At 37.5% G+C, this 21,628-nt stretch overlaps 1 protein-coding gene across 1 annotated transcript in view; it reads right to left on the reverse strand.

Annotated features, from left to right (window-relative positions):
* LOC104624052 (guanine nucleotide exchange factor VAV3-like) overlaps positions 1–21,628 on the reverse strand; it is a 60,514-nt gene that overhangs the window by 33,577 nt on the left and 5,309 nt on the right. The window contains exon 2 of the mRNA XM_010291314.1: positions 16,980–17,096. Within this exon, the coding sequence (XP_010289616.1) occupies positions 16,980–17,096 (117 nt within the window). The remainder of the gene's footprint in view (positions 1–16,979; positions 17,097–21,628) is intronic.

Here is a 21,628-nt window from a genome sequence, read left to right on the forward strand (position 1 = left end):
GTCAACTGCCGGGGGGGGCGGGGGTGGTGACAATGAAGTTGAAGGAGGGAGGGTGAGGCAATGGAGGAAGAGGAAAAATCTCACTCTAGGAAAGTAATGTCAGATTCTGAAGGGGTTTGAGACGACAAAAACATCATCTCAAAAACTAGGAAACAAGAAAACTGAAAACAAACCTGAAAAGCAAATGAAACATAAAATGAGAACCAAGAAAATCACAGTACCCTCAATGGCAATTTGTTTCCAAAAAAGATGCTGCATGCCTTCCACGAAAAGGAACAAAAATATCAATGTATGAATCTTCTTCGTTAGCTATATTAATGCTGCTAGTTTGTTGCTGTAGCTGAGGTACCTATAGCATGCCCAACACATGCAACGTAGATTTTGTGAGGTATGTGGATCAGCTCAGTACAAGGTACAGACATCAGCATCTGTTCTGAAGTTAGATTTAACTTTTGAAAAGTTTTCATTACTGCTGTTCAAGAATAACACAACCATTAAAGCTACTCTTACACAATACCTTTTGGTATCATTTGTACTGTAGACTACGGAGAAAAGCTTTTAAGACCTGCATTACAATAAATGAGAACTATTTTTTTTTTATATTAAGATGAAGGTCTAGTTCTTAGTCAAAATTTAGTCTTATACATGTAACAAACAGGCCAGGCTATTGCAGTACAAGTTTAATTTTTCAGTGGATCTTTGATTACTGATGTTTCCCCAACTGCCTGCGACACTCAGAACATGCACCACATGGCCTCCATCTTCAGAAGCCTACTACAACTTATTAACATCCAACAGAGAAGCCAAGGAAAAAAGGTTTCTGACAGGATTCACTACCTTGCTAGTTCAAGGCTCCTCTGGCTATGAGAAGCTTCATAGCAAGGGGATTTTTCCCCTCAGGATTTAGTCTGACAAGTGAACTAACATGGATCAATCTAAAGCCATCATAAGGTCTGAGGCACTCTATCAGACAGATTCTCTTCTACCTGCCAAGTAGCTTTGATGCAATGGTACCAAGTCACAACATGTTTCTGAGAATGCCAACCTTGCTTTTAACATTTTGCCTAACATTATGAAACAAATTCATAGCTTAATTCCACTGCATACTCAGAGCTCCGTACTTGCAAACATGCAAGGATACGCAGTTTACTTTGATACCATACCTACATGAATGACCAATTTCACTGTGTCTGAGCAAATTGTTTTCAACATGCACACAAATAGCAGAACAAGTTCTAATATGAGTAAGTTTGAGTAGCTTCATCTACTAGTTACTATTTATTAATGAGTATATTTCATTATATTAGGGGACTGAAAAACTTTTTAAAATAATCTCGTGACTTAGCATAGAAAGCAGCTCAACTTTTACATGAGTTTACATTATTTTTACTTGGCAAAAGCAATAGTTCTCTTAAATGCTTGTAAAAACAGCTGCCTCTAAATCAGCACCTGGATTCATCTCCACTTCCTATTTCTGGGAAACCACTTGGAAATTACTTAACATTTTGGATTTTCTTTTTTGACAGAGTAATGTGATAAAGCATCTTTCATGCCTCTCAGAATAATATATCTAAGGAGAAAAAAGCTTATGCTCACTAACTCATTCACACTCCTCAACAAGACACATCTTTTCTCCTGTTCATAACCAGGAACATCCAGACTACATTCCCAGCTGGCATACTTCCAAATACTCCATCTACTTCAACAGCAGGAGCTGAAGACCTATCTTTTAGCATCAAACTGTGTCTGTGTTATTAGGCACAGGTGCCCAAATTAAAAAAACAAACCAATGCATCAGCATCCAAATTAGCTTCTACACAAACGAGCAAATACCATTATCTTAAGCACTCTATTCGTCCCCCCTGAAGTAGTCAGAGACTTGAAACCGTACAAACCCTGAACAGTAACACACAAATTTGATGAGACCCTCCTGTATGCCTCCTGCCTCCCCAGTGCTGCCCAGATGCTTGCTAGTGGACAAAACAGCAGTAACAGAGAACAGGGGCCCTCGCTGGCAGGAGCTGCTGCAGAAGAATGCACTCACATCAGCAGCACGAGTGAATAAAGCCAGGGTCTGCTTTCCATCATAACTCGAGGGTCTGAACAGCCAAGCTGTGGCCTTCTCCATGCAAAAAGAAAATTTAAGTAACTCACGTCACCGCAATGGCCTTGCGGCCTGACTTCACACCAAACTTTTATATTCACAAAAATTGGTACATCATTAACAACGTCTTAGATTTTGTACCCTCCCCACCCCGCCCCGCATGCCTTTTTTCCTTTACATGCCTCAGACAACTCAGACTGCCAGCACTACATGGAGTTTCTGCTTCTGCAAACACAAACACAAGCAGAAATGCATCATAAAAGCACAAACGTGCCATAGAGCACACTACACTTCCCTGCCTTGCACTGCACTCTCTGTTCAGCCCAGAGGTGTGCATTGGCAGAAGATTCTCTTGCTTGTCCTATGCAGCATTGTCTCCACAAAGATCTTGATCAGCTTCTGGAGTTCATAAACCAGGCTTCTGAAAAGTTTTATTGCCTTATTTTCTAACACAAGCCTTCTTTTCTGTATTCAAACACCAGTAGTAGTTTTCACAGTCACATTTGTGAGTAGTGATTTAATTGGAAATAGAAAGTTAAACCGTCCTCTCAGATTCAGTGTTCTCCAATTCAGTTTTAAATGAGGAATCACTTAGTGCATCTTGGAATTTGATAAATGAACTCTGAGAAACTCAGGAAAAGTAAATCTGGTGTAAGTCCAAATTTCTGACCTCTTGGGACATCACAGCAGTTCATATATTCATGCATTGATCAATACTTGTTGTAGACACCAGTAGATGAATGCTCTCTCCTAAACACCCCTCTACTACATACAAAACTGACTATTTTTTAATGTCAACTTTTTTTTTTTTTACATTGAGAGGGAAATGTGGTTTTAAGAAAAAAATACACAGCTCAGAGTTAAAACATCCGTTTGAGTCATTCCAAATAAATTAAAACATATTTCATGGCTTGCAAATTTTAGAAATTTAAAATAATTTTATTGAACAATTTGTTTGTGTCAAAATTGTAAGTTCCTTCTTTGCAGCTTCATTTCAAGAGTTTTGGGGTTCATTTTCAGTTTTGACAGAGGAAGTAAGACTATCAGAATATCAGTGCTAAGAATTCTTTTCCAGAGGTTTGCTGGTGCCAAACACCACCAAAGACTGGCCTCACTGTGCTATTCAACATCTAAAAATATGCTCTGAATAAGATGCAAGTGGAAGCAAACAAAGCCACACTTGAAAATTTCTTCTTTACATGACCAAAATGAGAGAAGACACCCTGATATTCAGGTTCTAACAAATATATAGGAGGAAAAGCATCTGAATTACAGGATTTTCCAATAGAGCTATAGTTTTCCTCTTGCAAGTAGTGAGTATTTATCTGGTAGGCAGAAAAATTTGAAGATGTATTTAAATAAGCACAGGAATAACAGGACCAGTCTCCTGGTAAAAACCAAGAGAAAAAAATAAAACTTCAGAAACAAACCTGAAATGCAGAAATGGAAAAGGCCCAAGAAGTATGTAGGGAGGGGGACGTACACCAGGCTGCAAAACACAGTGATGAGAGAGGCAAAGGAGGAAGGCAGTGAAGGAGACAAGGCAGTGATGAAGAGCAAATCATAACTAACCAGGGAAAATTAGTTTAAACATTATGTGATGAGAGCATAATTAAGTAGAAATGGTCATACAGATTATGTTCTTTAGGTATAAAACTACAGCAAGGGAGAACAAAAGCCAGCATCAAAAGCCAAGCGTGGGGGAAGGAAACTGGCAGCTCTGCGGTCCAGAGCCTGCGGCATGTGGTCAGAGCAGCCTGCTGTCTCTGTTCTCCCACTTCACCGCCTTCCTGTATCTCACCCCTTGTCTCCCTTCCATTTCACTTTAATATGGAATGTTAAAATATTGTCTATATAACTTCAAAACCAACTAGTTTTAAAAGAAATCCCAGCAAACCTATGAATAGGAAAGCATGAAAACATTTTACCCCATACATGTCCCATACTTCTGAACTTGTACCATGGGGGAGACATGCACTGCTACTTGGTATGATTATTGCTTTGTCAACATGAAGTTTTTAAGTAGCACCTTTTTCCTAGTGTTTAGGAGACTATTCAAGGCACAGGTGGAATACTCGCTTCCACAAGGCAGACAGACATAAGGAAATATCTAAAAGCTCTACGATTTGAATAGAAATGTTCTCATGCACTCCTCATCCAGCATCAGCATGCTTAGCGCTGCTGAACTGATGGTTCATCTAATTAATACTACACACAAAAGCAAGATTTAAAATGAGTCTGGTTGTAGCTCCTACAGATTCTGAATTTATGCCACCCACCTGTGGGTGGCAAATCTCCATCAAAAAAAACCAAAATGTAAATGTGAATTACTCTGTAAAAGTTCAAAATCAAAGTGCATGTTACACAAGTTCCTAGTATTCAAGCTCTTTCACTAAGTTTCAGGTGTTATCTAATGCTTGCTAGATATAGGAAAATTACTTTGTCTTTCCTATGTTCTGAACAAAAAATGAATTCATACTCCATTTTGTTTAATTTTATAAGGAAAATGTCTGTAGAAAGTGAGACAATATTGGAATTTTTATTTATTTAAAATCAGATGCCTGGTCTAGAATCCACTTTTTCAATCACAAACCACATGCTAAATTGTCTTAATAACATTAATGTAAATAAAAAATATATTTATCCTAATTTAAAGCAACTTTGTACTAATTTGGCTAGGAAAAACCTGTTTGTTTTCTAATTAAGGTACAATCATGCTTTAAACAAACATTTTCTGCCACAAAATGCGCAATTGAGAAAAAACATCTTCTATCCAGTCTACATCCATCCTCCAAGTTGGCATATATAGACCTCAACACTTTGAAAACGGTATGACAACACTTCTAATCCAGTGGTTTAAGAACTTTCATTAATTTCACTGAGCTAATACTTCAAGACTCATAATGAAGCTTGCTTCCAACACCCAGATCATTTCCCACAAATCATACAGACTGTGTCCATCCACTACGTACAGTACTCAGGTTGTCTAACCTTGCTTTTTAGCTAGCTGAAAAACTCTAAGGGAGGTCCTCTCCAGATCAAAACACATTAAAACTCAGTCTCAAAATAAACCCAGAACTATGTCATTCAACAATATTTAGTATACCAGAATAAGACAGACAGGCTGTCATATACAACAGTGCTTAAATAGCAAAAGATGTGTATATATTGTACTTTTCACATTAACTGGTGGTGACCAAGATATATGATAAAATCCTAAGAAATGGCAACAGCCAAATAAATATCTTAAAGGCAAAAGAAAGTGATCTCAAGAGAAACATGCACAGCATTCCCGGCTGTCTAGTTGTTTCAAACAGCTATGAAACTTCCCATTCATTGCCTATCGAAGGGAAGAAAGCATTTAGACGAAAACTTGCAGGTAAAAAAACATACTAAGAATTTTGGTCTCATTCCTTGTTCCGCTGCTTTTGAAGGCAAGAATACATTGTATGGGATCATTACACCACATGCAAACTACAACCTCTTATCAGGACTTTGACAGAATAATATTTAGACAGTAAGTAGAGCCAGCTGTTTGGACAGTGGCTGCCACAAGCTTGGCATTGTTTCTTTTCCTAATGCCATTATTTTACTTTGTAAATCTTCCCAGGGAGCATTCTGTGAGGTGCTGGGTGACGTCACCTGCTAGTCATCTCCCCAAGCCCAGAAGCAATTCCCAAGGTATATTCAGGTACATCTGTCAGAGGGCATACAGCTACTGCTATGCCTCATACCACTCAGGAAGATTATTCTCCTTTTACCTAGCACTGGGGGAAAAGAAAGCTACATAATGTACTACTGAGTCACTGTGAAATAAACAGCATCTCTGCTTGACACTTTGAACTGCACCTTGAGTTTTGGACAACAGCTTACCCCAGTGAAGGCTGAATGGGAAATTGTGGAAAACTCCCCACCCCACCAGTGACATACATTCAATTTTTTGCTCCTCTGCCAAGTGCACAGGCAATAAATCCCCCCTCAAGTCATTTACATATTTTGGTAAAAACTGGATTATGCAGTGCACTGAATTGCTCGGCTAGTATCAATTAGCCACTGCATGAAGCACATCATGTGCTTGCACAATGTCACTGATGTATTTTTGCTCAAATCGGTTCTACTTTAAGGTGCTAAAAGGTTTAAAGTGTTTCTAAAGATTACTTTTGGGGAACTAAATATATTCATGGGAACTATCCCTCTATTGGTTTTCTTAAGTAATCTTGCCAAATGTCCCTTACATGTTCACAGAACAACATGGTCTTCAGTTAAAGATATATTCAAACCTATACACAACTATTTAATTGGGACTTTAATTAAGGTTAAAATTTGCATATAAAATATGCTTGGAATAGCACCTTCCAAAAATTCAAATAATATCCTTTTGTCAGCTTCATCAGCATCACACTGCATTGTACAGTATACCTATGTTGCTACTTCCTATCAAAGGCTCTTTACAGACAGGTCTTGTGACCTATGCTGGCATATTACAGTTTTAAACTCTAATTGGGTGAAATCTAAGAACCGATTTACTTGTAGAGGTTAGCAGTAGCTGAGGTGTGTCATTTAATTTCACTTTTGTTAATCATTTTATTTGACAATACTTTTAATTTCTTCTGTTATGTTACTTTTTGCTTAGCAACTATCATTATTTACTACTGTTTTTAAACAGGTTCCCAGGTTTATCAGCTAATACAGTCAACATAAAAATTTAAACTGAATTTTTTTTTTATTGAATAGTTATTTTGGAAATTAAATCCTCAAATGTTTCACCTTCAAAATCTTATTAAGAAAGCCATGAAAATGCAAACAATCTTAATCTGTTTAATAGAACTTCTCCAAATAAATCTCATGTCATGCTTCACGGTTAAAAACATTTAAGATCCAAAACCTAAGATCCAGCATTTCTGCTGTAACAAGTTTTGACCAAAAGGAAAAGCCACCTCCCTGAATACACTGTTTGCACAGATAGATGCATTAACTTTGCCAGTGAGATAGTCTTACTATCTCAATCACCTACAAATGATACAAGCTTTTCAGATATTTATAAATATGTTGAAATACACTTTTCTGACTTATTTTTTCATTACCAAACTATTTCAAGTATCCATCCTTTTCAAAGGCATGCAGTAGCTGTGCGTCTGACATCTATTCATAACACAATTACTGTGTCAGAATGAAAAACAGGAGAACACAATTCTTTGTTAGCAAGCATCTCTCTAGCCCCTTCACCAACATGTTAAGTAAAAGCCCTCCAACACATTTTGTAAACATTTCTCATTAACTCACACCTATTTCCTTTTTATGAAATACTCAAACGTTGTCTCCTGCTGCAAACCATTCACCACAGGTTTCACTTCTATTGAAATTGGACAGAAAAGGCAGTGAATGAAATTACAACCAACCTAACTACCACAGCACTCTTCAGGCTAAACCAACCCCAAATTTTTAATACTTACTAAGAAACTAGCAAGGTGGTCTCCCCCTTGACTGCACAAAGAGAGGGACTCCACAGACTGAGCAGAAAAATCACAGTCTGGCTTTCCACCAGCATAGTAACATATCCTGGGTTTGGCCCCATGATGTCGTTAGCAGCTAGTCTCGGAGAACGCTTATACTTGCTTGACCAAATCTTCATAGGAAATCCCAACACTGCAGAAGTGATGGCTTAAGCCACTATCTTCCTACCTCAAAATTTGTGCCTCTCCGGTAGAGATCAAGAGTAGTCCAAATCTCTCTGGTGGAGGTTTAGCACAGACACTCTTCAATAATGTTGTACACTCATTATATATAGGTATATCTAGAGGCTAGAAGACATCTTTCAGTAAAAGAGAAGTTTAACTATTTCAAATCATTCCAAGGAAAAGACAGGAGGAAAAAAACCAAACTTAGTAATTACACTTTCTCTAACTTTTTTATATTGGAAAGGAGCAAAGAAATTCACTGACTTTATAATTTGAAAACTATGCATAGATAATATATCAAGTTAATTGAATTGCTGTTGTCATCATTAATGCATACAACAAAAAAGACATTTGGCAAAGCAACATAGGGACTGATAACTATTTCAAGTTGCTCACTTAATATCCTTTTTGTTTGTTTGTTTCTGCTTCCCTGCCTCATAATCTTTGATTTTTATCAAGACACAGTCAGCTAAGATTCGAAGTGAGCTGCAGGAAACAATAAGAAAAGCAGATAATCGTGCACAAAAAATGTTCTAGGTAATTGATAGTGTTGCTCGTCTGAGCAAGAGACAGACACAAAAGGCCAGGCACAGAGGAATGGTACTGCACACTAGGAAGAATGCAGTTTACCAATATCGTAGTAATTAAGCTAAGTTTCTTGTAAGCAAAACTCTTCAAGGATGCACCAGTAAGAAACTGAATGCTTTCTTATGTAGATCCTACACAAAATCATTTCCGATTTTAAATCGAGTGCCCAATTTAGTATTACTTTTGAATAAGCATCCTACTGTATCTTGAACATGTCATACAGCTTATGTGGAGACAGATTTTTTTTTTTTTTTTAAACAAAGATTTTCTCAGATTCTCTTCTGTAGCCTTTATTAAAATCTCAGGTAGACAAGTAAAACTGAAATATGTCAAATGGGTTGATTCAGATAGATGCAAAGCTAGAAAATACATTGCAGAGAAAAAGAGGTAGAGACAAGTACAACCAGGAAGCAGCATAAAGGCCCAAACATAAGAAGTGATAAGCCACATATTAAAGAGCTGAATTAATACTTTTACAGTAAATACAGCATCAACACACAAATCATGAAGATACATGCCTTAAATCCAAAGGAGTGTGGTGGTGTATGCATTTTTCAACAAGAATAGTAGGCCACTTTTTGCATGGTAATTAAACATGCTGAAGTGCATCAACACTAAAGCACCTTGTATAGCCTGTTGTCCCTTATTACCTAGAAACCTGAAGATTTCTACTATTTCAATACAGCAGACAGGCACACAGGCTGTCCTTGACCTGCTTATATTTAAATACGATAACCAAAGCTGCTCTGTCACTTCACCTCTCACCATCATTTAATAGTAACAGGGCTTACTTCTTCAGATACAAGAGTAGCCACATGTTCAAAACAACCCACCCAACCCTGTAAAAAGACTATACTTGAGTCCACATGGCTCAATGAAACGTTAGATTTGAATATGACTGTTACAAGCAGACAGAAAGTGTAGTCCAAACCACTCACAAAGTTCTCTCCCTAGAAATAGTAATACAAATTCTAAACAAAGAAGAGACAAAGCAAAGCCTGAACACAACTTGCACTGGCACGAGTCTTTTCTCATAATGTAAAAAAGGATGTGCAGTCAACCATGTCCGAATGTACCATCACGGAAAATTAGTATACAAATGAAGAACACCATTTTAGATCTGAAATGGAGAGCACCTTAAAAATATCCGCTCCTATAAAACGAATCCTGAACTAAATGCCAAGTCCAGTCTGAGACTGCGATGGGGTAAAATTAATTAAAATAGGAAAACATCCAGGTAGTTTGGCTAGCAATGTGTATTAATGGTAAAACATTAATTGTTGCCACAGATGTTAATGTAACTTTGCTATAAGCCTGAAAGCTTATAGGTCTGCATGTCGGATCAAATCTTCCCTACCTAGGCTGTGGGAAATTAGTTAGGAAACAAGAACAAGTGACTACACTGGGTCTACCCAATTCCCGGCTAGGGAAATAAAAGGCTGATGTGCAATAGATGGTATTCTCTAGTGCTGAGACTATGCAGTGACACCAAGTTCTCTTTCTTCCCTTCATCACTTCCACAATATAAATGGAACAAACAGGAACAAAACAGGGGGAAAACAAAACAAAACCCCCATAAAAAAGCCCACCCCCAAACAACAAAAAAGTCCAGGAAATCTCCTTCATTACACAGTGGTGGTATTTTTTACTCAGAATCTAATACCTATAAGCAGACATGAGGAATATCAACAGAAAGCAAATGTCCCCCCAGCTCAAGAGGCAGAGGAGCATTAAGTGAGTAAAAACTGTAAGTCCTTTAGCCCTACAACTAGGCCCTACTTCAATCTCTGACTTGAATATTTAATTTGCACCACTGATGACAAAAATAGAAGTGCATTGAACCAAAAAAAAATCACAAACCAAGCCTTTTTAAGCTAAGGGGAGAAAACAATCTTGCATCTTAACAAGATGTGAAATTCAAACACAATTTGCAATAGGCTTTTTAGGCTGATGTCAAGTCCCTTTCATGTGGTAACTGGAAATACCAGAATGACCAACAGGCCCAGGTAACTGCAATAGCCCTGTACTATTTGTTTCTAGAGACATAATGATTTTCTGTCTATGTCATTTCAATCTCAAAATCCCGGAGCAGAGAGGATAACAAGCAGAGAACCCAGGCGGCAAGCAGAAGAATCTAAGTCAAAGTGGGAGAGGGATTCTCTTAGAAATTAACTGTACTTAACTGCAAGCATGAGAGAGCATGGAACAGCTTATACAAATTGTACTTCAACTTCTCCTCTTCCACCCCTCTTCCATCTATCCAATGTATTAACAGTAAACTGCCATGCTTTTCCTCTTTGGAAGCCTCCAAGTTTTGCAAGAGAGGGAGGGGAAAAAAAAAACCACACCACACAAAAAAACATGTTTCCTATTGTTCTTAGAGAGTGAACAATTTCACTATCACAGGAAAAAAAGAAATACATATAAAACTCTTCAAAGTACATACGAACTTCATCTGCAAGCCACTCATCTACTGCCTTCTGGTTTTATTTATAGTTTATATTTGTGTTACTATGACAAATATTTATAAATTAAGGAAGTTTGGCATTAGTTGTCAGTTTCACCATCAACTTTTGGTTACTGCAATGCTCGTATTGCAAGTATTGCAAGGAATTAATTCCCTGCTTAAAAATAAGGTTTAAAAATATTTCTATAAGCAAGTGTGTGAGAAGTCTTAAACCCTGTTAAACCTATTCAAGCTCCAACTGTCCTCCTCCTCCAAAACTTCTTCCACCTCAAAGCAAAATGCATGCTACCAGAATTCAATGCTATGAGTTCGGTGTCCCCAGGACACGTGAATAGAGAAAGGAGTTGAAATCTGTCTGTATCTTCTGTTTCTTCATTCTCACACATTCACAAGTACACCTACACAGAATCACAGAATGGTAGGGGTTGGAAGGGACCCCTGAAGATCATCTAGTCCAACCCCCCTGCCAAAGCAGGATCACCTAGGGCAGGTTGCACAGGAACACGTCCAGTTGGGTTTTGAAGGTCGCCAGAGAAGGAGACTCCACAACCTCTCTGGGCAGCCTGTTCCCGTGCTCCATCACCCTCACAATAAAGAAGTTTTTCTTCATGTTGAGGTGGAACTTCCTGTGCTGCAGTTTGTGCCCATTGCCCCTCGTCCTATCACTGGGCACTACTGAAAAGAGACTGGCTCCGTCCTCCTGACAGCCACCCTTCAGATATTTATAGCCATTGATATCGTCTCCTCTCAGCCTTCTCTTCTCCAGACTAAACAGCCCCAGGTCTCTCAGCCTTTCCTCATACAGGAGATGTTCCAGTCCCTTAACCATCCTCGTAGCCCTCCATTGGAGTCGCTCCAAAAGTTCCCTGTCTCTCTTGAACTGGGGAGCCCAGAACTGGACACAATACTCCAGATGAGGCCTCACTAGCACAGAGTAGAGGGAGAGGATAACCTCTCTCGACCTGCTAGTCACATTCTTCTTAATGCACCGCAGGATACCATTGGCCCTCTTGGCCACCAGGGCACATTGGTGTCCCATGGATAACTTACTGTCTACCAACCTTGAAGGAGTTCAAGTGTCGTTCATCCCACACCAGTCCATCTCACTGAAACCTTTGAAAACATCAAAATGCTACTCCTAAAAGCAACTGTGCAGCTAGCTTCTTGAGCAAACCACTAAGTTGTTTTAGTTGGGTTTTTTTTAATTCTACCACTGAAAGAGAATGAAGATACAGAGCTCTATCTTTAATGACTGTCTTGTTTTTACCAGTTCATTTCTCTTTCTCCATTTTAATATCTTTACAAAAATACGCCATAATGTCTTGGCATGTTCCCCAATGCTCTGCAGTTTTAATACGAGTCTATTACTGAAAGTGCTCATATTTTGCTCTATTGCCTCACTCATTAAATTTACCAAATAAAAAGTGAAATAACTGAGGTTAATCTCAAATGCTTCAGTTTTATTGAAGATTTCCTAAACATTTTTCCACCTCTCTCTTTCTGGAAAGGTATAAAAAGTTATATAACAACTGTTACTCTTTGTTGTGTTGATTTTGGTGTCTCTCATGCACATCTGCCTGATCTTCCCGGAATCTGTTAAACCTGAGGGAATACTAGTAACACCAGGATCGTCAACTTCAGCATGACTTCTGCTGCGTCATAGCCCGGATTTCCTTTGTGCTAAGAGAGTCACAAAAATGATCACAAACTACATGACCTTAGTATATGCACTCAGTATTTTCACAGCAGTTGCTTGCTCTGACATAAACTAGCCTTTTAAGTGTCACTGGAGAGTTAGCTACACTAGAAATTATGTTATATGCTTTTAAACAATTAGGTACTTGTTTGATTGGTAGCAGTTGATATTTGATCCCCTGGTTTGTTTGGGTTTTTTTAAATCATGATTGAATATTTTATGTTATTTCTAGACATCTACTGCAGGACACCCACTGGGGGGTTGTCTATGACTCTGTTCGTATTAGATCAGTTATATCATAAACACTCTGTGCTCAGTTATACATTGCTTAGAATATGTAAAAGCAGAGTACACCAAATTCTTTCTCTGACAATATCTGGACACAATTTTCCCCCCCAGGACCTCAAACACAGCGCTCTCAGGCCAGGGAGCGTCTATGGACATCAACAGGCACTGGAACTAATCCTCAGATTCCCATTTCTGTAACACATTAGTTGCAAACTTCCTTCAGAGAATAGGGATAGCAACAATTTGTTGCGGCGTACCAAACAGCAAACACTGCTGTTTGAGCAGTGTGCAGGGCTCACAGAGCTGAAAGAACAAGTATCAACATTATTTGTTGATTCTGGCACACAGGTAGAAAGGAAGAACCTGACAACCCTGTGCTAGCGAAAAATGACTCTCCAGCATGGAATTCATAATGAAAACACTGTCTGGCACCCCATGTGCGTGGGAGGGCATTTCATGCTCTGTCAGGAACTTAATGCAGCAACAATGAAATGTACTGATAGAAAGGTGAGTGGGAATGGGTGAATGCTGTAGAACTCAAGGAAAAACAAGTTTTATATAGTTTTAGAAAGCATGATTTAAGAACCTCCCGATTTCTGTGTAATGTAGCCCCTCTTTTTTCAAGCACAGTCAGTCTAAAAATAAGAAAATATGTGCTATTATACTTGAAACAGAAGAAAACCCTCATCTAGTAACAGCTGATATCAATAATATCACACAGAATGTACATATTAAATACATATGCAGGGGTTACCTGCTTCCCTGTTTCTTTACCTATTCTCTAGCTATCTACATGTTGCTACTTCAGCTTCACCTCTAATTTCCATCCACCCCACATACACTCTTCTTTTCTAATCACTGAGATCAAAGAGTCTCTGCAAAGTAGAGTACAAAGTTCAAGTCAAATTTTCATACATTATGTCAAACCTGAAAACAACTCATTTACCCCTAGCTATTCAACGCAAGTTTCACCGTTACATCAAACATTTTGTAACCAATATTTCACAATGCTGTTAAGTCCTATGACTATATAGGCAGTGCACAGCTGCTACGTCTACCACGCACAGGGTCTTGCTGCCATTTTCTTTAGAGTTGAAAAACATCAGAATTTTTTTTTTTTAAATTACAGTTTCCATCACCAGGTCTCATTTGATTTTTCCCTTCAATCTTATTTCCTTGAAGGCATGCTGTTCATTTACAGTTGACACATTTCTCCTGTTCCCTCCTCTAGCATGCTTAAACAGTCACTGAAATCTGTCATATTAAGCAGAATATTCCATCATAAGACAACAAATTCAGTAATCATTTGTTTATACATTCAGTTGAAGCATTTAAAAGTACCAGATACATAAGGCTTATGGAGTCACCTCAGCTACAGTTTATTTACATCTACGACTAATAAGTACTCGCCAACTTCTCACATCTCAAGACAGCTTCCAGTACATTCAAATGTGTTAGAGGCTGTCAATATTGCACACATTCATTCCATTACCTGTTTGGTCAACAGTTTGAAAAACAGACTGTTTCTAAACCATATTATGCTTCTTGTTTGTGCTTGTAACCATTTTAAGATCACTCATATTTTGTACACATTTAGGGAGAGCAGTTCAAAGAATTCTTTTAGAAATAGCAGACTGACTTGGTTGCAGTAGCAAGAAAAATCTGCAGCCAAAACTGTCTTTTTGGCCTTTTGCATATATGTAACCTCAATTCAAGAAGGCTGGAGATTTAGGACTAGCTTGAGGTTGTTATTCACAGGAAAAAATAATGAAGGGGAAAGTTGAGAAGCAGAGAATAACTTGAAAGAGATAAGCTTTCTTATTCTCACCGCTGCTACTAGCAATCAAAATTTCCAAAGTAATAGGTACATTATCAGACATGCAATCAAAATCCCATGCAACTTTACAGATACTCTCAGCTAACTGTACAAACATGACACAACTCAGCATAAGGCTAGCTATACATTTTAATACAGTTGTCATTTTCTCCTCCACTTTTTTAATGGCCTCAAGTTCACCAACTGCTTTAGGAAGGTGACTACATGCTCATTTGCAGTGGCTAGTAAAGTACACAGAGCAGCCTGTCTAAATACAGCATACTGCAACCTCCACTCGGGTCTGGCAAGCTTCCACACAAGCACGCAATGGAAACAGCTGAACAGCAGAGCCATTATCCACCTAGAAGTGTGCCCAACACAGCTACTGCAAGGATTGCACAGGCTTGTTCAGTTTAACATCTCCACCTCTGCACAAGCAGCTGTTACCACGCACATAGTTAGCCTCATTAGAGAGTCCCACACACGAGTCTCTTTCAAATTTGTCACTCCATTTTTACCTGGTAGATTTCCAAGAAAGGTGACAAATTCACTGAAGAGGCCAAGACTAGAGAAACCATTGCTTGTAAGAACTATCATCATCGCTAAAACTGAAATACCAGTACCAGGAATAATTAGTCTATTTGTACTATACTGTGGCAACAAACATGGTAGAAAATCCATGTCTCCACAACCAATTTTTACTTTGGGAAATGAAATAAAATACTAAATGTTATGGATGGAAGACCAATTACTCTACTTACATAAAATTGTATTCTAAAATAAATTCTGTTAAAATGACAATTAAAGAGTGCCAGAAACACATTTGTTGGGTTAAATTCAACCTTAATTCAGAACTCCCTTACTGGGTATTTAATGATGCAGCAATAATCATTTGCACTACAAAATACTTCTTCAAAACTAGACTGTATTTAAAAAAACAGTTATGGTTTTGTTTACAGGCTGGTTATGTTTATGTGGCACAAAATATGAAACTCTCAGCAATTAATTAGAACATACAATAGTAAAAAATTTCTGTGCATTAGGCATAGGTATCAAAGATTTGAAGCAGGCATTAAGATACTTGACTTATTAAATACCTTAAATAAGACACTGCTAGCGCACAACAAAACAAAACCAAGAATTTTAATTCCTCTGTTACTTGCACAATCAAAACAAAAACAAATCTATTTCTTAATAAGCAACACACTAAACTTCTAAGAAAGACCTCATTCTAACAAAAGCTTTGTCTTGAATATGATTTATAAGGACAAAAGATGTTCGGCATAACTAAAGAACAAGTGGAATTACCAAGTTTACCTAATTTTATATTTAAAGAACTTAAAACCAGACAAAATATTCAGAAAAATAATTAGATATTTTTGTTAAGAGTAATCACTGAACCATTTCAAACAGTCATATTACAGCCCTGATCCATGATTGCACTCTTACATCATCTTTACCTTTATGTCTACTTATAAAAAGAACAGTGCATAAAAACTACTTAGTATAAAAGTATGATCTCTTAAAGAAAAGGAATAATGCTTGAAATATTCTAAATTTGAATAAATAACTATTTTTGGTGCTACTTCAGCTAATTTTTAGACCCTTTCCTGTGAAATTAGGGTAATGATACCCTATGACTCAAAAGCAGAAACCGAAGCTGAACTGAACATATGCTGGCAATGACAGATTAAACAGATATGTAGGAGGTTGTGAACAATAGACTGGAAAAAGCTTTTATATAGAGAGTAACTAATCATAGCCTTACAGAATCTACTTCAGGCTGTGTAAATTAGAATAGTTACATTAATCCACCCCAGCTTTATCTGAGCTTTACAGCAGGTTAGAAAAAACAATAAATTTAAAAATTGTTAAAAAAAAACCCCCAACTTTCAAGGTCAGATACATGGGTGAATTCCAAGCATTTGACACTAAAGAAACATGCTCTGTGCCATGTGGTCTTTACAATGTATAGGCCCAGGGTTTCCGATTCCACACTGTTTAGGTCAAAAGTGATTTCACCAGACAGCACTCGCCCACAGTTTGCTATCTTCACACATTTCATTTACCTTTACCTCAGCATCTTTCAATCAGGCTTTTTAATTTATCTATGCTTTTCACACCTTCAGAACTTTCCTACCAGGGATTTTTCCTCTGCCCTTTATTAGCCTCTCCAATGTAAATCTAGTTCTTCTGCTTTCTTAATTCTTCCCTCCTGTTTTTTTACTAATGAATGCTCATCCATTAGTTACAACTTCTACACTACATCTACCATGAAAGTCTTCTATACTCAAGCAGCAGACCACAGGTGTTACTCAGGATATAAGGAAAAGGTTCCTTACCTTTCCAAAATCTCTCACATCAAACAAATCGAATGCTTCAAAAAGTTCACTTTTCTTCATTCCAAATATTTCACAACATGCCGAAAGAAAAGTCCTTATATTCTTCAAGCAAAGAAACTAGGGGAAAGAAAACAAAAATACTAAGCATCAAGTGTGACAGTTACAACTTGTGTGCTCACTTTGGTCACAAATACATGACAAAATTCAACGATACAATTATTTGTAAGTCAGCACGTCCGCTATGCTGTGATCTTCCACTGGTTCCAATTCAGCCATAAAAGTTCCCTTCAGACTCAAAAGCATTAACCAAATTCTGAGTAGACACTTTGTGAACAGAAACTATTTCATCTTTTTTTAAATAAAGTTACCTTAAAATTATATTACTATGAGAAATGTATTCATCAAGTGTCTTCAGCTGCTAAGATAAAAGTCTAGTTTGAATGTTTAATGAACACACATGCACTATTTTAACACACTAAAGACATTATGAATACATATTCTCCATCTGGCACACAGAAGCAGATGAAATCTCCAATTCAGAAGTCATTTACAATTTATCTAGTGGCGATTTAAGAACCTCAAACCAGCTTGATTTCTGTACTGAATAAAAGGCTGTTTCCCCTGAAGTTATCCACACGCATCAATGATCATCTGAGTCTGGAAAAGAATAAAGCTTCTACCACAGTGCTCTCCTTACAAGGTTTTTAATGCATTTTCCTGTAGACTATTTTTTTAAAAGACCTTACCAGTACAAAAGACAATAACTATGACTGGCACTGCAGTAACTAAAGAGGGATAGCTAAAAAGCACAATATATATTCTTGATAATTGTTAGCACCATAAGGTATCAGGACATTAGGTCCATAAAGATGCTGTTGTAGAGTCTTACGATTCACTATGCAGTACAGTTCAAAAGCAAATACAATATTTAAAAGCAACAATATTTCAAATGACCCAGCACTGTGCTTTGATTATGCATTTTAAAAGTACTGATACAGCAGCTCAATATTTAAACTGAGTTCCTAGAGTTCTCCATATTATAGTGGATTCATAAGAATGAAGATCATTTACATTATGATCGATTATATAATTGCTGTATCTCTCAACTGAATGTTGTTTATAAAAGCAGTATGTTTGATATTAATACAGACTGAGTGTCAGAGCCATACCTTTCCTGAGTGCAAAGTAATAAATACCCAAACTGCTCACTCAAAGTATGTCACTGCTTTACCTTCAGCATGAGACAACAAAATACCTATTCAACAGGGAGCCCTACTTCAGTCTTACATAGAACTAACCAGCCAGACAGAGAAGCAGCAGAGCACCCAATAGATCAGATTTACAGCAAGGTTACAGATGTGAAAGCACCCATTCAACAAGAAAAGCTTCAAGAGCAGACAACTCTAGTATATGGTTGTGGACATCAAGACAACAGCCAACAAACTCATTGCAAAGCATCACATAAGCAATCCCTACAAAAGCCAAAGCTCCCAGGAAGGCACCTGTGACTGACAACTGTCACAGCAAGCGTAAGGGGCCACAGATGTTCCAGGTGGAGTTGTAGCCTCCACCCTGCCCTCCACTCCACAGCCCTGTCTGCACATGCTCCCCACCCACATGGGGCAGTGGGTGCTGGGCTACATACTGGGCTGCTCAAGGACAACACTGCATCTACGCTCGACTGCTTTTATGCCTAATGAAATTTGAAAAATGAGTCTAGCTTGCTTAATCAATATCACAAGCTTCTCTGGTTTTGCACAGATTATAATTTTCACATCACAATTACAAGGTTAGAAGGCTAAGAGATGTAAAATGTATGTGCTGCTTCCACCATGACACCGGCAGAAAGAACCAGAAGGCTGGTTTGGGACTCCACAGCTTTAAACGCAAGATGGCACATACAAAGTGATTATTGTTTTTTGATTTATTTTTTTCCTGATGTTTTTTTTCCCCCAGGTTTTTTATTTTTCTTAAAAGCCATCAAGGGCTACTAGGTTTGTCCAATGCAGAATACTGATTCAACTTGAATACCAATTTACCTTCTTACATTAAAATTGTCACAACCACTGACAAATTTTTTCCTCACTGGAAAACTCATCGGCCTTTTTTAGGCAGCTTTTAATACTAAGTTTTGAGTTTTGACTAGTAAGTGCTGAAGTCTGCCAGTGCAAAGAAAACTTGCAGCTGTATTAAGTCATTTACCTTTAAAGAGAGCAATAAGTTAAGGGAGAGACAGTAGCTGTCATGGGCCTAAAATCTTGCCTAGATCTGCTAGAGAGCATTTTAGCAAGTTGCATTTAGCTTCTTAATATAGTTAAAAGAACAATTTCATCTATCAGCAGTTATACACAAACAAAATGCCCTTCCCATTCTCTGAAATTTCTCTAATTATCCTTAACAGAGGTTACTGTAAGTAATGAATTAAATTCTTTGGTGTCTCTGTTAGAAAATTCCAAAGAAGAATCTAATTCCCCATCCCATCCCCCCTTTTTTTAAATACTCACTAATTCATTAAGCGGTAAAGTGCACTTAACATGTATCATATGTTAAACAGACTTGACATAATTAAAATATAATATCCAACAACCATATGACAACACAGCAGTTATATTACATGTCTTGTAGGCTCTAGAAACTAAGAGCATTTGTCATTTCACTAAGCATTTGTCAAATCTACCTGCACTTGAGATGGGACCACATCATCAATGAGTGTGTGCCAAACGGTGCCTTTAGCAGAAGAAGCCTCCTAACAAAAAAAGTCTAAAACCCCTGCTAGTTCAAAGACTGCTCAGTGAGTTTAGCTGGGCATCTAATGATTCCATATCCATCGATTTTCTCTTGTAAAATGAAAATGAAAGGCTTATTACTAAACTATTCAGCTAACCACAGTAGTTACCAGGATAAAACCTTAAGACTACTAAAACCAAAATGTGTTCATATTTATATTGCACTCATTTTGGAATAAAAGGCGGGGGGGGAGGGGGTGGATCTTTAAAAAGCACTTGTTACATACTACTCATCTTTTGGAAAAGTTATTTGATTATATTACCCAGAAAACTTTGAGAAATATTTCCAGAATTTTATATTGTAATCTTCTAAAGAAACAATTTTCCTCAATGAAAACAAAGAAAGATTTTTATCACTGTGGTTATTGTATGAAGAAGTACAAATTAGTAAAAGAAACCTCCAAATTAAAAAAGGGCATACACCTAAAATCTAGGAAGTCCTATAAAAGACAACCCTCCTCGCTGGCAATAAGGAAAAGGCACCATCAGTCTGCAGTCTCTCATTAGTAAGTACATTCCTCAGGATATTTGGAAACCTACTACATTATTGTGTTTCTTTTTCAAAGAAAAACATTATACTTCGGCACACCACAAGGGAGATCATTAAAGGCATAAAGAGCAGTTGGGTACCCAGTTCTCTTAGAGATGCAAGGAGAGCTAGTCATCTCTCACTTGGTCTAATCTCCAAAAGTCTCCTCCACAGGAAATGTTGGCCGTCAGTACAAGAACTGGTTTCTCTTCATTAAAAGTTAACATAACTTAAAAACATTCTCTTGAAACAGTTAACGCTGCCTTCCATTTTTTTTTTAATTACATGGCTACATTATGAGATGGCAGTCCAAGATTCTTAATACGCAGATCAGTAAAAAATATTGCAATAGGGTAGTATAAGCCATTAGTCCAAAAAAGTTTACACTAGTGAAAAATACAGCTTGTATCTGGCTCATCTCCAGGTATACCGTGAGAGGAGAGCACACCCAGCACGTGGAGACAGATCGAAAAAAAAAAAAAAAAAAAAATCACAACCTGTTGTGGTTCAGGACCCTGAGAACAATTTTCAATATTAACATCTGTAGATCATCAAGACTTTTCTAAAGCACCCTGATGTTTCACAGCATAAGTTGTTACACTACTACAAACCAATAATGTTGCCATTGTCAGGGCTGCTGAAATGGTGCAACTCTTGTGATAAACTACTGTGTTTTTATGGAACAGTTTAGAGTTTTACTGGCCTCTGGTTCACTCTGCACTGAATTTAATTTTGTAAGAGGTATTAGCACAACATTTATTGAAATAAAAAGCAAATTTGGAAAAAAAGTCTACCACCTGAAAAAGCAGATACGGTTTATATAATTGGGACTGTATTTATCTGAACAAATGGAAGAGAGTGGGCAAGCCAAATTATACAAAGTTCCACAGAAAAAGCATGCTGTTTTCTACCATAACATTTACCACTTCACACAAAAAGAAACATTTATTTGAGGCTTTTTCAGCACAGTACAGTTATGTGTGCTGACAGAAGTATACAGAAATATGTTACAAAAAGGTATTGAAATAGAAAGGACTAATTAGACACAAAAAGCACTGGCAGGACTGTAGCTGCCCACAGGGAAGAGGGATTTCTCTAACCAGACCTCTAATACAGTGAAAGATTAAATAAAAAAGAAAAAAAAAAATCAATTTGATATATACTCTATTCATATAATCTTAGAGGTATTTCTCAGAAAATACATTTTAGCACTGAAGCACTTCAATGGAATAAAGGCCTGTTTGGTACAGACCATAATATTCAGTATCTAGATGTATCTTTTGTACTAAAAGCACTCCTAAGGGTATTGAGAGACCAACACAAAGAGCTCTGAA

The sequence above is a fragment of the Phaethon lepturus genome, unplaced genomic scaffold (assembly GCF_000687285.1).
Source record: "Phaethon lepturus isolate BGI_N335 unplaced genomic scaffold, ASM68728v1 scaffold18697, whole genome shotgun sequence".
NCBI lineage: Eukaryota > Metazoa > Chordata > Aves > Phaethontiformes > Phaethontidae > Phaethon > Phaethon lepturus.